This window comes from Myotis brandtii, unplaced genomic scaffold (assembly GCF_000412655.1).
Source record: "Myotis brandtii unplaced genomic scaffold, ASM41265v1 scaffold470, whole genome shotgun sequence".
Classification (NCBI taxonomy): Eukaryota; Metazoa; Chordata; class Mammalia; order Chiroptera; family Vespertilionidae; genus Myotis; species Myotis brandtii.
The window spans coordinates 1,198,740-1,213,214 of NW_005367953.1; the positions used below are offsets into that span (position 1 = coordinate 1,198,740).

Here is a 14,475-nt window from a genome sequence, read left to right on the forward strand (position 1 = left end):
AATAAAATTAGAAAGATGCGAGAAGAAAATTAAAATTATATTCCAAATTGCTGTGGGAGTCCCATTGTATCACAGGCTAGGGCTCTCAGGGTCTTAAAAGAAAGCTGAGTCAACACAATGGCCATTTGCTGGAAGAGACCAAGAGCCTCCAGGTCTTGTTAGCACAACTGAATTGTAGGCTAGTTCCCAGCAAGCTCAGGACTGGCTTGGCCTCCAGGTCAGAAGTGGCATCTATGTGTAATGAGGAGAGAGGGCTCTTTAGCTGCTCAGTGCACAGAGAGCAGAGAGAACCAGAAGCCCTCAGTAGGTGGCACCCCAGAGGGAGCTGGGAAAGCTCAGGAGATCTTCTCTAAACAAGCTCAGTGCTGCTTTTGAAATAAATAATAAAAATAAAATAAGAGGCTCTTATTAAAAACAGCCTTATAAAAAAAAAGAAGTCTAATTGCACATAGATTGTTTATCAGCTTTTAAGTTCTCTGGTAGTTGAGACTCTTCAATGATGGAGAATTTTTATTTTTTTCTCTGTAGTTGCATTCCAGGATTTGTGTCCTTATGGCCATGGAACTGTTCCTAGTCTTCATGATACTCGAGAAGGTGTGGTTGGATATATTTCACTCCTATAGTCTTCTTTTATATGAATATATTATTGTTCTTTATTTTATAAATCCTGCTGATTTTCCTGTGTAATACCTATTATATTGTATTTAGTATACATATTCAGTATTTTTTTGTATATCACATGCATTACACTTGTAAGACTATGTTGTGGTCTATGAAATATATATTTCTCTTATAGAAGAAATGTTTATAAGTTTTAGAAATTTTGAATAGGTGTACACAGCTTCAGCATATCATTTCATATGAGGAAGTTCTTGGGCGATTCTGTATTTTAGATGTCAATGAATGTCTTGAGAGTCCGGGCATTTGTTCAAATGGTCAGTGTATCAACACAGATGGGTCTTTTCGCTGTGAATGCCCAATGGGTTACAACCTGGATTACACTGGAGTACGCTGTGTGGGTGAGTGTTGAATCCACATTACCTAAAGTTCTATTTTATGTCTCATATTCAGCAAAAGGTCTCTCTGGTACCCTGGGTGGTGGTGGGATTTGCAAAGCCAGGATAAATGGCTAGTAACTGCTCTCTCTATTCCCATCCTACATTTTCCAGTAGGCCTGGTTTATGTGAAAGTGGAGAGAGTTGCCCAAACTCTGCCTTCAACCAAAATATACAAAATCTGATGTGTCTAGAGATTTACAGTTGCCAAAACCACTAACTGGGAAAGAGATCCGTTTTACTTTATGACTTTCCACGCCTGCTCTTGCAGCAGAAGACCACATCCCTCTCTTGAGTTTGAGTTTCAGGGCAGGCATGGCTGCCTGGGGGCTCAGAGCACACTTGATCCTTCAGGGTCCTCGGTCCTCTGCACTTCACAAGGGCTGGTCAGCCAAGGCCGAGGGAGGGGTTTGGGGTGGGAGACAAGAGTCAAGTATGCCCTCCATAGAACCTGGAAATGTGTGAGGGCCAGGTAGATATTCATGGGTGTGCTTTGATTACTAAAACTCCACCAAATTTTATGGCATTTTCTTACTCTTTTTCAGATACTGACGAATGTTCAATTGGTAATCCTTGTGGAAATGGTACATGTACCAATGTTATTGGGAGTTTTGAATGCAATTGCAATGAAGGCTTTGAGCCAGGGCCCATGATGAATTGTGAAGGCAAGTGATAATTTCTTATCATTTCTTCTTTAATGTCTCAGTTTTTATTTATAGTATCCTGATATTCAAGTGATGATCATTTCATCACAAATGTATTTACTTTACTTCAATGAGCATAGTTACAATAGCTGCTTTAATGCCCTTGCCTGGTAATTCCAGCATCTGGGTCATCTCAGAGTTGGCATCCATTGATTGTCTTTTCCTTTGAGCCTTTTGCCTGGCTCTTCCTTGTGTTGGTTAATTTTGGATTATACCCTGGGTATTGTGAATAATATCTTTTGGAATCAGTTATATTGCTTCTATGAATGTGGATGCTTTTTTCTTAGCAGGCAGTTAACTTGGATGAAAATAAAAGCAGACTGACAGGCCTGTGGAAGACAGTGGTTCAGATTTCAGTTCTGTTCTTTAAACCTTAGTGGCTAGCCCCTTTGATTCACACACGCGCGCGCGCGCGCACACACACACACACACAATTTGATTCACACACGCGCGTGCGCCTGGTTAAGTCTCTGGCCCTCTCCTTTTTGGAGTTCCCCCTCACTCTTCTGGTTAAGCCTCTGGCCCTCTCCTTTTTGGAGTTCCCCCTCACTCTTCAGCCATCTTGGTTGCCCCAAGACTCCTACAAAAGCCGAGAAAGTTTCTACTGAAGATTTAGCTGCCAGGTGCTGTAATTTTTATTTTTATTTTTTTTTAATATTTTATTGATTTTGAAGCCGAGAAAGTTTCTACTGAAGATTTAGCTGCCATGTGCTGTAATTTTTAAAACAATAAATTGGGAACTTATTCCTTGCTGGTTGTTTGCTGAGTTTCAACTATAACCAAAAACTACTTTAGATAGGTTTTGTGTGTGTGTGTGTGTGTGTGTGTGTATGCGGGTGCATGCATGTGCATTTAGAGCAGGGGTCCTCAAACTTTTTAAACAGGGGGCCAGTTCACTGTCCCTCAGACCGTTGGAGGGCCAGACTATAGTTTAAAAAAAACTATGAACAAATTCCTATGCACACTGCACATATCTTATTTTGAAGTAAAAAAACAAAACGGGAACAAATACAATATTTGTATTTGCATGTGGCCCGAGGGCTGTAGTTTGAGGACCCCTGATTTAGAGTTTATAGTTGTTATTTGTGGGAGGATGAGCTTGTTAGGCAAGTAAAGGTAAGTGATACTGTCTCCATCCCAGAAGTGGAAGTTAGATTATCCTATTGCTTTCTGTGTAACTGCCAAGTAAATTCATCAGTGTTTATTTAAACAAATAATCAGAGCCCTCGGCTGAGCCCCTGGCTGCCTATCTCTTTGATCAGATATCAATGAGTGTGCCCAGAACCCTCTGCTGTGTGCTTTCCGCTGCATGAACACCTTCGGGTCCTATGAATGCACATGTCCGATTGGCTACGCCCTCAGGGAAGACCAGAAGATGTGCAAAGGTAAGGCCACAGGCAAAGAAGTGGTTAGACCTTTATTTGCCATGCTGGGAAGATATTGTAATGATTTATAGTTCTCAGCAGTCTTCTTTCAGAGCTTTACAGAAATGTTTATGACAGCATTTTACTGGTAGGTTTTCATACCTAGAGACAAGACACTTGATGATCTGTTCAGTCAAGTCAAAGATAAGATGGGTTGAGGAACTCACCAATTGTCACACTCTTGGGCTCTTCATAAAGAAAAGATTGTCCTTTCCGGGACTTCTTACCAGTAAGACCAATGTTGAAACTTATAAATCTAGAATATAGCCAACAGTTTAAAAAGATGGAGCTCCTACATGATTACATTTTCAGACTCCAAAAACCAAATGTATGACTTAAAAGTACAAAACAACCTGACTGGCATAGCTCATGGTTTGCAGGCTTGATCCCCACTGGGGAGCATTCAGGAGGCAGCCAATCAGTAATTCTCTCTCATCATTGATGTTTCTAACTCTCTCTCCATTCCTCTGAAATCAATAAAAAATATTTTTAAAAAGTACTAAACAATGGTCTGTTTCTGAGAACTTCCTGTTTTTATATTTTTTTATTAAAATTATTTTATAGACCTGGACGAATGTGCTGAAGGGCTACATGACTGTGAATCCAGAGGCATGATGTGTAAGAATCTGATCGGCACCTTCATGTGCATCTGCCCGCCTGGGATGACCCGGAGGCCTGACGGAGAAGGCTGCATAGGTAAGGCTGTGAGGGATGATGTCGCTTATTTAATATTTCTGCTCCAAGATAGCTTTATGGCACTATTCCAAAATCATCCCAACTGCGAGGCAATTATTTTCCCAGCTGTTTCAAGCTGTGCTAGACTTCCTCCATCTCAGGGTCCAGCCAATGCAATAGGTTCTGGATAATGCAGTGGCAATTATGCCCATCCTAGAATATATACCCTCTTGTTTTTCATAATTCTGTGTCCTGTAAATCTAAAACACTAAATTTAAAAGGGTAAAAAACTCCTTGCAACAATTGTGCTCATATAGCAAAATAAAAGTATGAGTTAATGGTCTCTATCTCTTTTCTAATCATTCCATGAATAAGGAGAGTAGAAGCAGATAATCTCCAGAAACCTATTGCAGGCTGGATATCTCTAACCTTGGCCATATTTTCAACATATTTGAACTTCAGTTAATTTACCTATAAAGCAAGGAGGTAGGGCTGTTTCTCTGAGATGACTTCAAGGGTTTAAAATGCTATTATTTTACAATGCAAGCCAAAGTCTCATGCCATGTAAGCTGGCCGTGGCTCCTGCATGCTATCTCAGCACTTCTTCCCAAAGGTGCTGTCACCTGGGGCGCTGAAGCCTACTTACTACACAGTCTTCCTTCTCCTTGAAAATGGGTGGCTCCCCTCCTTTAATTAAGAACCTGCTGCTCCCTCCTAACCTCCAGTATGTAGAGAAATGTGGGTATTTTGGAGGAACATTTGAAGATTACTAATCATTTATTATTTTGGTAAAAAACAAAATAAGTTTTCAAATGAATCTATTAGTGATTTCCTGGTGCTAGCATTGGAATAGAGAGTGGATGCAAATGGACACTAGGGATCCCTTTGGGAGACGGAAATGTTCTAAAACTAGTTTGCAATGATTGCACACTTAATTTATTAAAAATCATTGAATTGCACACTTAAAACACAAATTATATAGTATCTGAGTTATACTTCAATAAATGCCAACAGAATACTTTTTGGGAATTCATTAACATTATATAAATGTAATTGATGAGAAGGCTTCATTTTAAAGATGATGGAATAAAAATGTGTTACTTCACTCCCATCCTGTGAAAATTTTAGAACTATGACAAGGGAGAAAGAGAACTGTTTTAGATTAAGTGAAGAAATGGTCACAACCACAGGCTGAAAAATATTCTTGAAATAATAGAAAATTTCAAACAAAAACACAGATGTTCAACAGCATATTTTTCTTTAGGCTTTGGCAGAATACATATATCTCTAAAAGTAACTGCCCCAATTTAAAATGTTCATCCAACAATCTTCGATTAGAAGATAAAGGACATAGGTGAATGAGAGAGGTATGGAATGTTTCTGTAGCAGCCCAGTTCCGTACTGCAGTGTCAAAAGATGCAGAAGTGAAAGAGAAATCGTGTTGACACACTAAGACTTTACTCAGAGCCACACTGACCTCCTAAGTTACCTGAAAGCTTGAGAGTACTTGTCCCTAGGACAGAGAGCAGCACAGATTTGGTGAGAGTTTATTTATACAACAGCCTTGAATTGGAACTATGGGTTGTGCCCAGTTCAGCACTGGTGATCTCCTACACCATTTTTCAGCAAATAGCTGAACTGGAGAAAATTGTTCAGAGATGAATAATTACACAAAACGGCAACTAATGCATATATATACTGGGGTGGGAAGTGGGTAGAGAAAGAAGACAAAAGAAACAAGAATTAGACTAAATGCCTCAGAAAACAAAAGATTTTTAAAAATGTTTTGGTAACTCTAATAGATATCAATAAAATTCAAATAGAAAGAAGAGATTGAAAAAAGATAAAGCAATATCAAGAGATAATGGTCTAACAGAGCTTAGGAAAAACATAAAGCTACCACAGAAATTAACATCACATTAGAAGTAATAACAAATAGAAAGGGATGACAACACAGCCAGTAATGTGAATATGGAAGTAATTAATAAGACGACAGGGGTAGAAAACAAAGTCAGTATATGTATAAATGAAGTCCCTGGGGAAAAAAGAAAACGGAACAATAAAACAGGAAAAAATGTTTAACTGTATTTGAGTATTTGTAGAAGAAATTCTTGTAGAAAATATTTAAACCAGCATATCAGAAGAGCCCACCGCTCCATGGAACACTGTTGCGAACAGTCACTCATTTATTCAATTATCTACCAAACATCTGTTATGTTTGTGATTCTTGGGATATCATAATAAACTGGAAGGACAAGTTTTCCCTTCTCCACCCCAACCCTACTCTCAAGTGGTTTATGTTCTAGTCAGGAAGAGCATTCATCAAACAAATAAAGAAATAATCAACATGATAACTTCATAGAGTGGTAAATCTTTTCAAGAAAGTAAGATTAGTGACTGGATGGGAACTACTTTAGAATACACTTCTAAGGAAGCCTTCTCTGATGAGTGACATTTGAACTGGGAACTAGAAAAAAATAAGGAAATAGCAAGAGCAAAGACCCATAAGGCAGGAATGAAAGTCAGTGTAGCTGAAGTCCAAAGGTAGGCACGGGCATTGCAGGCCATGGTAAAGAGCTGGTTTTATGCTAAGGGGATGTGGCAGAGTAACTCAGGGTGTGTGCCCTAAAGATGGATGGTGAGTATGAGAACTCTAGTTTCATACTTACTAGCTCAATGCCCTAGAGCTGTGGTCGGCAAACTGCGGCTCGCGAGCCACATGCGGTTCTTTGGCCCCTTGAGTGTGGCTCTTCCTAAGCCTTAGGAGTACCCTAATTAAGTTAATAACAATGTACCTACCTATATAGTTTAAGTTTAAAAAATTTGGTTCTCAAAAGAAATTTCAATCGTTGTACTGTTGATATTTGGCTCTGTTGACTAATGAGTTTGCCGACCACTGGAGAGCATCTGGGGGAGGGTGTGCCTTCTTGAGAGCAGGCTGGTCTGACCAAGCTGGATGATTTACTAAGAATGTTTCACAGAAAGATGCTGCTTAAAATTATCTGATGTGTTCCCTGGCCAGGAGCAAACTGTTATTTTTATATAGAACAAAATGGAGGGAATCGCCAAATCTTTTATCTCATAATCAATGGCTTGCCTAGAGCAAGTTTGCCTCCCCATGTGCCTCAGATTTCCCATCTAAAAACAAATAGGAATGATGAGGTGATTTACCTCCAAAGATTATTGGGAGCTTTAAATTAGGGAATGCATGTAAAAAATCCTTAGAACAGCCCTTGAAATATAGTTACATTTTGATTAAGGGCTAGTTGTTATTATTCTCTAATTTACATTTTAAAAGACCTCTGATTGCTTTGTAGATGATACATTGTAAGGGTGTGAGAGCAGAAGCAGGATTCATTTAGGTGGCTATTTTAATCATCCAAATGAGAGGTGAAGGAGGCTCAGATAAAAGCATAGAGCATGCCATAGACGAATAGAAATGTGGTGAAATTGACAGATTCAGAATATACTTTGGAGATAATCAACAGAACTAGCTGATGGATGGATTGGATATGGTGGGTGAAGGAAGAGGTATAAAAGATGAGTTCTAGGGCATTTACTGGAATAATTGGTTGGATGAAGCTACTATTAACTGACAAGGGAAAGACTGGAAGAAACAGGTGTGATTACAAGTATAAAGTTCTGTTTTGACCATGTTAAGTGTAAGATATGGTTTAGCTTTCCAGTGATAACACCAAGTAGGCCATATTTATAGATTGCTGGCAAATAGGTAGTGTTTAAAAATCATAAGATTGGATGAGAACACCGAGAGAGAATATAGAGAGTGGAAGACGTAGTGACTGACCTCTGGGCACCACAGTGATTAAAAATGTTTGGAAGACACCCTGGCCTGTTTGGCTCAGTGGATGGAGCATCAAACTGCGGACTGAAGGGTCCCAGGTTTGATTCCAGTCAAGGGCACATGCCCAGGGTGTGGGCTCGATCTCCAGTAGGGGGCGTACAGGAGGCAGCCAATCAATGATTCTCTCTCATCATTGATGTTTCTGTCTATCTCTCCCTCTCCCTTCCTCTCTGAAATCAATAAAAATATATCTTAAAAAACATATCAAGAAGACTAAAAATAAGTTGCCCGCAAGATAGGAAGTTCTCTAGGTCAGTGTGAAGCTATGAGAGTTACAAGAATGGATTATTCAAACACATAGGGAGTAGTCACTTGTGTCTGATGCTGCTGAGATATAGAATAAGACACAGACAGAGAAGCAATAGACTTGGTGTTCTCTTCAAGAATACTTTCCATGTTGGGGTAGACCATGAGGGTTACAGAAAGGACCCAAGATTAGGAAGTGGAAACGGCAACCATAGGTCATTCTTTCAAGAAATTTGTAGGGAACCACAAAAGACCCCAAATAGCCAACACAATCTTGAGAAAGAAGAACAAAGCTGGAGGCATGATACTTACTTATTTCAAACTATATTATAATATAGTAATCAAAATATTATGGTATTGGCATAAAAACAGACACAGGTCAGTTTTGGAGAGAATAGCAAACCGAGAAATAAACCTATACATATGGTGAATTAATTGTTGACAAAGGAGCCAATAATATACTGTAAGCAAACATAGTCCCTTCAATAAGTAGCGCTGGGAAAACTGGACAGCCACATGCAAAAGAATGAAACTGGACCACTCTCTTACACCATACACAAAAATCAACTCAAAGTGAATTATATACTAGAAGGTAAGACCTAAAACCATAAAACTGCTAGAATAAAGCATAGGAGTATGCTCCTTGGCATTGGTCTTGGCAATGATTTTCTTTCAACACCAAAAGCAAAAATAAACAAGTGGGACTGTATCAAACTAAAAACTTCTGCTCAGAAAAGGAAACCATCAGCAAAGTGGAAAGGCCACCTATGAAATGGAAGAGAATATTTGCAAACCACGGAACTGGTAAGGGGTTAATATCCAAAATATACAAGGAACTCATACAACTCAATAGCAAGTAATAATAATTGATAATAATGATAATTAGATTTTTTAAATGGGCAAAGGACCTGAATAGTCATTTTTCCAAAGAAAACATGCAATGGTGAACAGGTATATGAAAAGGTGCTCAACATCACTAATCTTGAGGTAAATGGGGAAAAAACACATCCCATAATGAGATATTACCTCACACTTATTAGGATGGTTGTTATAAAAAAGATTAGTGTTGACAAGGATGTGGAGAAAAGGGAACCCTTGGGTACTGTTGATGGAAATGTAAATTGGTACAACCACTATGTCTGTTCAAGAAATTGAAAATAGAACTAGCATATGATCTAGCAGTTCCACTTCTTGGTATATATCCAATGGAACAAAACTATTATCTCAAAAAGGTATCTGTACTTTCATGTTCATTTATAATTATTTGTAATAGTCAAGGTATGGAAACATCCTAAGTGTCTGTGGATGAACAGACTAAAAATATATATATACAAATATGCTATCACTTATATGTAGAATATTTTTAAGTTGAACTCACAGAAACAGAATGAAAAAGTGGTTCCTTAGGGGCAGGAGTTGGGGAAATCACAACAGGTTAGTAAAAGGGTACAAATTTGCAGTTATAAGATGAATAAGGTCTGAGGATCTAATGTATAACATGGTGATATAGTTGGTAACACTGTATTATATAATTGAAATTTGCTAAGAGAGTAGAACTTAAATATTCTCACACACAGAAATGTAAATCTGTGATTGATGGAAGTGTCAATGAACTTGATGGAAGGAATCCTTTCAGAAAATATGTGCATCATGGTGTGCACTTTATCTCACATTTTCATTTGTCAATTATACCTCAATAAAGCTGGAGTAAAATAAAACGGGAGTCAGAGAACTGAGCAGAAAAAAAAAAGAAATTTTGCCCTAAGGGAACAAAAATGTGGTAGTAGCTGGAGGGATAATATGTTGAGAGAGATTATTTTTTAATCACGCTGAGGGAATGATTCATTGAAAAAAAGGAGAATTGTGAAGTCTGGAAGGTAATCCAGAGTACAAGTTCAAACACTTGACCTTTGAGAAAAACCAGAGATACTTCTGCTGTTGAAAAAGAACAGGAGATTAAAAATGAGGGCGCAGACAGGTGGTTCATTGTGGGGAGATGAATGAGTTCTTAATATGTGATAGTCATTTTAGAAAGCAGAAGTGTGGACATACTAGGAAGGATAGTAGGATTGTCAAGGGAGTATCACTACCGGTCTGAGATTTCAGTCTTGCACTAAAGCAAGACCTAGTCTGTTTGCTGCACTGCATCAGGCACAAGTAGGTAGAAAGAAATGAGTGTGCATAGCATAATGGACAGTGAAGTGATGGGTCATTGGCAATCCTGAAATTGCCAAAGCATAGAAAGTGTAATGCTGGAAATCAAAATTTCATAGGTGGCACAATATCACACCAAGATACACCCTAGTAGATTTACAAATTTCAACAGCAAAAAAAAAAGAAGAAAGAAAGTAAAGATGGGAAATGAATTTTGTTGGCTGTAGACAACCAGGCAGAAAAAGAAATTACCTGCAAGGTAGGAAAAAAATCAGTGTACTCTTTTTTCAAGTTCTCTCAGTAATTCTTAATGCCAATGGTAGCATAACAAAGGTAAGCTAGGCCTGGCCTGCGTGGCTCAGCGGTTGAGCGTCAACCTATGAACCAGGAGGTCATGGGTTCGATTCCTGGTCAGAGAACATGCCCGGGTTGCGGGCTCGATCCCCAGTAGGGGGCGTGCAGGAGGAAGCCAATCCATGATTCTCTCTCATCATGGATGTTTCTCTCTCTTTCTCCCTCTCCCTTCCTCTCTGAAATCAATAAAAATATGTTTTTTTTTAAAAGTAAGCTAGGATTTTGAGGCATATCTAGTTATCTTTCAAGTATAAAAACTATATTATACATTATCAAATGTTGAGGCACTCAAGAAGTATATCCAACAAGAGCCCTTCTTGAAAAAAATAGCTCAATTCAAACAAATAAAATAAAAATAAAGGTGAATGAGGGATAGGATTAAATCAAGAAGACAGACCTTGAACCCTCAAGTTCTAGAAATAACAGACACTATGCAATTACTTAAATCCATACCTTAGCTCAATCCTTCTGCATATATTTTAAGTTTTCCGCACAAGTTATTTTTGCTAAAAGGGGAACAGTATCTATACCAACATACATCATGATGAATTTCAAAACACTTAAGAGCAGAATGTAAACCCTTACTGTATAAATCCTTTTTTCTCTAGAAGGAGAGAAAAACCAGATTTCCTACACATGAATAGGAAAATTGGGTAAAAGGAAACAATGGAACAATACTTTCAAAACATTCCAAGGAAAAATACTTTGGAACTGAAATTCTATACTCAATCCAAGTGAGAAAACAAGCAAAATGAGAAGTTGTCAGACGTGTGTTTTAGAATATTTACCACACATGTACCTTCTCTAGAATGATAACCAAAGTATATACTCATATATTTTCTTAATTAATTCAGGAGGAAGTAGTAGTACATATGAAACAATGGTGAGCCAAGAAACCAGTAAACCTCATAATTTGGTTAAAATAGATGCTCATGGTGGATAAAATATTTTAAAAAAAAATTTCTAGATCACAAAGACCTGGCAAGTACCACAGGGGGAGAACAGAAAGAAGTAAACTCATGGCAAGGTACTTGTTATTGCCAGAAGCTTTTTAATCAGATACGTATTAGAAAAGTATTAAGAGTGTGTATTGAAGTTGTCCCATAGTTACCACTAGAAGAATAAAAAGAAGATTATAACTTCCAAATATGAGTTTGGGATGAGAGAGGATGGCATAGAAAAGTAGACTAATTTAATAACTATTGAGAGAAGGGGGCAATAGCATGGTAGATATAAAACAATATAAAATGGCAGGTAAGAATCCAAATATATCAGTAATCATAATAGATATAAGTAGTTGAAATGGCTGTTAACAATAAATGTACTTCTAAAAATTTTTTTAATCCAGGTTGGTGCTTTTTACAAGAAATGTACCAAATCAAAATGTGAGAGAGGTTAAAAATAAAGGGTTGGAACAAGATATTCAAGGCAATTGCTGAAAAAAGAAAGCACATGCAAAATAAAAACCAATAAATTGAAAATTTAAAAATATATAAAAAACAATTTATCAAAAAGATTTCATTGTCTTACACTTTTTTACACTCCTAACAACATAGCTTTGGGGGGAAAAAACCTCAAACAAAATTTACAAAATATTAAATAATCACAATAAGTAGGTGTATAGAGAATTTAAAACAAAACAAAACAATTTGCTCTTTTACTCACCAGCCTTCCCTAGCACCTACCACCCCTATGCCCCAGTTTTTCTCTGATACCACAAAAATGACATCCTCTTCCCCAAGATTCTTCTCCTCCTTGTCTGGTATCTCCCTTTTGGAGGTCAATTTTCCAGTTCTTCATCAAACACCACCCCGTCCCTGCAAGGGGGGACAAGGAGGAAGAGCACACTTTGTTAAGAAAGAACCCACCTGGAAGTTGAGTTAAAGTTGAAAATAAATCAGTATTCACACATGACTAGTTTTTATCTCATCATATTAGTACTTTAGTGAAGACGTTTTAAACAAGATATAATCCATTATAAGGTAATTTTAAGTTATAATTTTATAATCTATTCATTATTCACATTATTTATTTTTCTAAAGATGAAAATGAATGCAGGACCAAGCCAGGAATCTGTGAAAATGGGCGTTGCGTTAACACTATTGGGAGCTACAGGTGTGAGTGTAATGAAGGATTTCAATCAAGTTCCTCAGGCACTGAATGCCTTGGTAAGTTGATATACGTGTGTATTTTACTTGGTAAATAAAACATCTGTTTTATGATGTCATCACAGAAGAGCTCCACATATATATCCTTGTCTACTAAACAAATCTCTCAATCTTAGTAATCCACATACCTCTTCCTGAAGATACACACCTATTAAAATGACGTATTTGTCCATATGTGCGTTACTTGCACATCTATGTGTCATATAAATAACATTTTAAATAGTCTTCCCAAGATTAATATTAATTAAAGTCTATGGAAAATGTGACTTTAGTAAAACTTACATCAGGGGATGATGATTTAATTCCAAAAGAAAATATTTTTAATGTGTGGTAAGCTCTGCTGAATTAATGATATTAAAGTAAAGGCCATATTTTAAAAAATGCAATAAAGGTTAAATTTTATTTTATGGTACAGAAAAATGTTTTAGAAAATATTTTCTTATGGAAAATATAAATCTCAAACATTGTGTTGTATTATAATGCATATATTATAAGCTATTTTAGTACATTATGAGCAGGTATAAAAGTATGGAATAGTAAAACTTAAGGCAAACCAAGAGAAATAAGATTACTCATCATTTGATTTGGTGTAAAAACAGCATGTTTCAACTACATCAGATTTTTCTCAAAATGATGTCATCTGTTTTAAATCCTAGGAAATTATTAGTCAAGAAAATATATAGTTTGTTCAGTCTAGACCTTTACTAACCATCAGCCTTTTCAGATATAAAAAGTGGTCTTTTCTTTTTATATTATTAACAGTTTCACGAGGATGGTTCATAAAAACCATATTAATGATTTCTTGCCTCTCTACATCAGAGAGATCCCTATCCTTGTTCTAAAAACATCTACTTAGTCTAAATGTTTGAACCATCTTTTAGATGTAGAAATTAAAAGAGATTAAATTGAATATGTACCAAATTTATAACAAAGTCTAGAATTTTCTTTTTAAAAACAACTTCTGATACTTGTTTGCTTATTTAAAGGGAAATAATTTGATTTTTATTTGGATTCTACAGAAATGGTAGTTTACTACCACTTAGTTGCTGATGGATTAAAGAAAAATAATCTTTCTAAAATATAGTGTCACTTTTTGTCCAAATTTAATAAACTGTCTATAGCAGGGGTGGGCAAATTTTTTGACTTGAGGGCCACAATGGGTTCTTAAACTGGACCGGAGAGCCGGAACAAAAGCATGGATGGAGTGTTTGTGTGAACTAATATAAATTCAAAGTAAACATCATTACATAAAAGGGTATGGTCTTTTTCTTTTTTTTAGTTTTATTCATTTCAAACGGGCCGGATCCGGCCCGCGGGCCGTAGTTTGCCCACGGCTGGTCTATAGTGATAGAACACTTTATGAACTTAACTCCCAACAAAATGTTATAATTGTTAAACCATCTTAGTGTGACTGTTCATATCAAAGAATATTTACCTTGTTAAGTTATAGCTAAGAATGAAAGTATTGATTGTCCTGTTTAATTTGAAGTTCAAGATAATGAAGTGTCAGTTCCATGACATTGATTCCTATTGACTACGCTGTCATTTCAGACAATCGACAGGGACTCTGCTTTGCAGAGGTATTACAAACGATGTGTCAGATGGCATCCAGCAGCCGCAACCTCGTCACCAAGTCAGAATGCTGCTGCGATGGGGGGCGAGGCTGGGGTCACCAGTGTGAGCTTTGCCCACTTCCTGGAACTGCCCACTACAAAAAGATATGTCCTCATGGCCCGGGATACACCACTGATGGAAGAGGTAAGGAGTTGAGGAAATTGGTGCATATTATCAAACAGTGAACTTCATTCATTAGGATTAGTTTGAAGGAAAAGT

At 37.2% G+C, this 14,475-nt stretch overlaps 1 protein-coding gene across 1 annotated transcript in view; it reads left to right on the top strand.

Moving 5' to 3' along the window:
- FBN2 (fibrillin 2) overlaps positions 1-14,475 on the top strand; it is a 253,892-nt gene that overhangs the window by 220,140 nt on the left and 19,277 nt on the right. Inside the window, exons 52-58 of the mRNA XM_014547293.1 lie at positions 529-594; positions 894-1,019; positions 1,601-1,720; positions 3,022-3,144; positions 3,748-3,879; positions 12,517-12,642; positions 14,194-14,400. Coding sequence (XP_014402779.1) covers positions 529-594; positions 894-1,019; positions 1,601-1,720; positions 3,022-3,144; positions 3,748-3,879; positions 12,517-12,642; positions 14,194-14,400 — 900 coding nt within the window. The remainder of the gene's footprint in view (positions 1-528; positions 595-893; positions 1,020-1,600; positions 1,721-3,021; positions 3,145-3,747; positions 3,880-12,516; positions 12,643-14,193; positions 14,401-14,475) is intronic.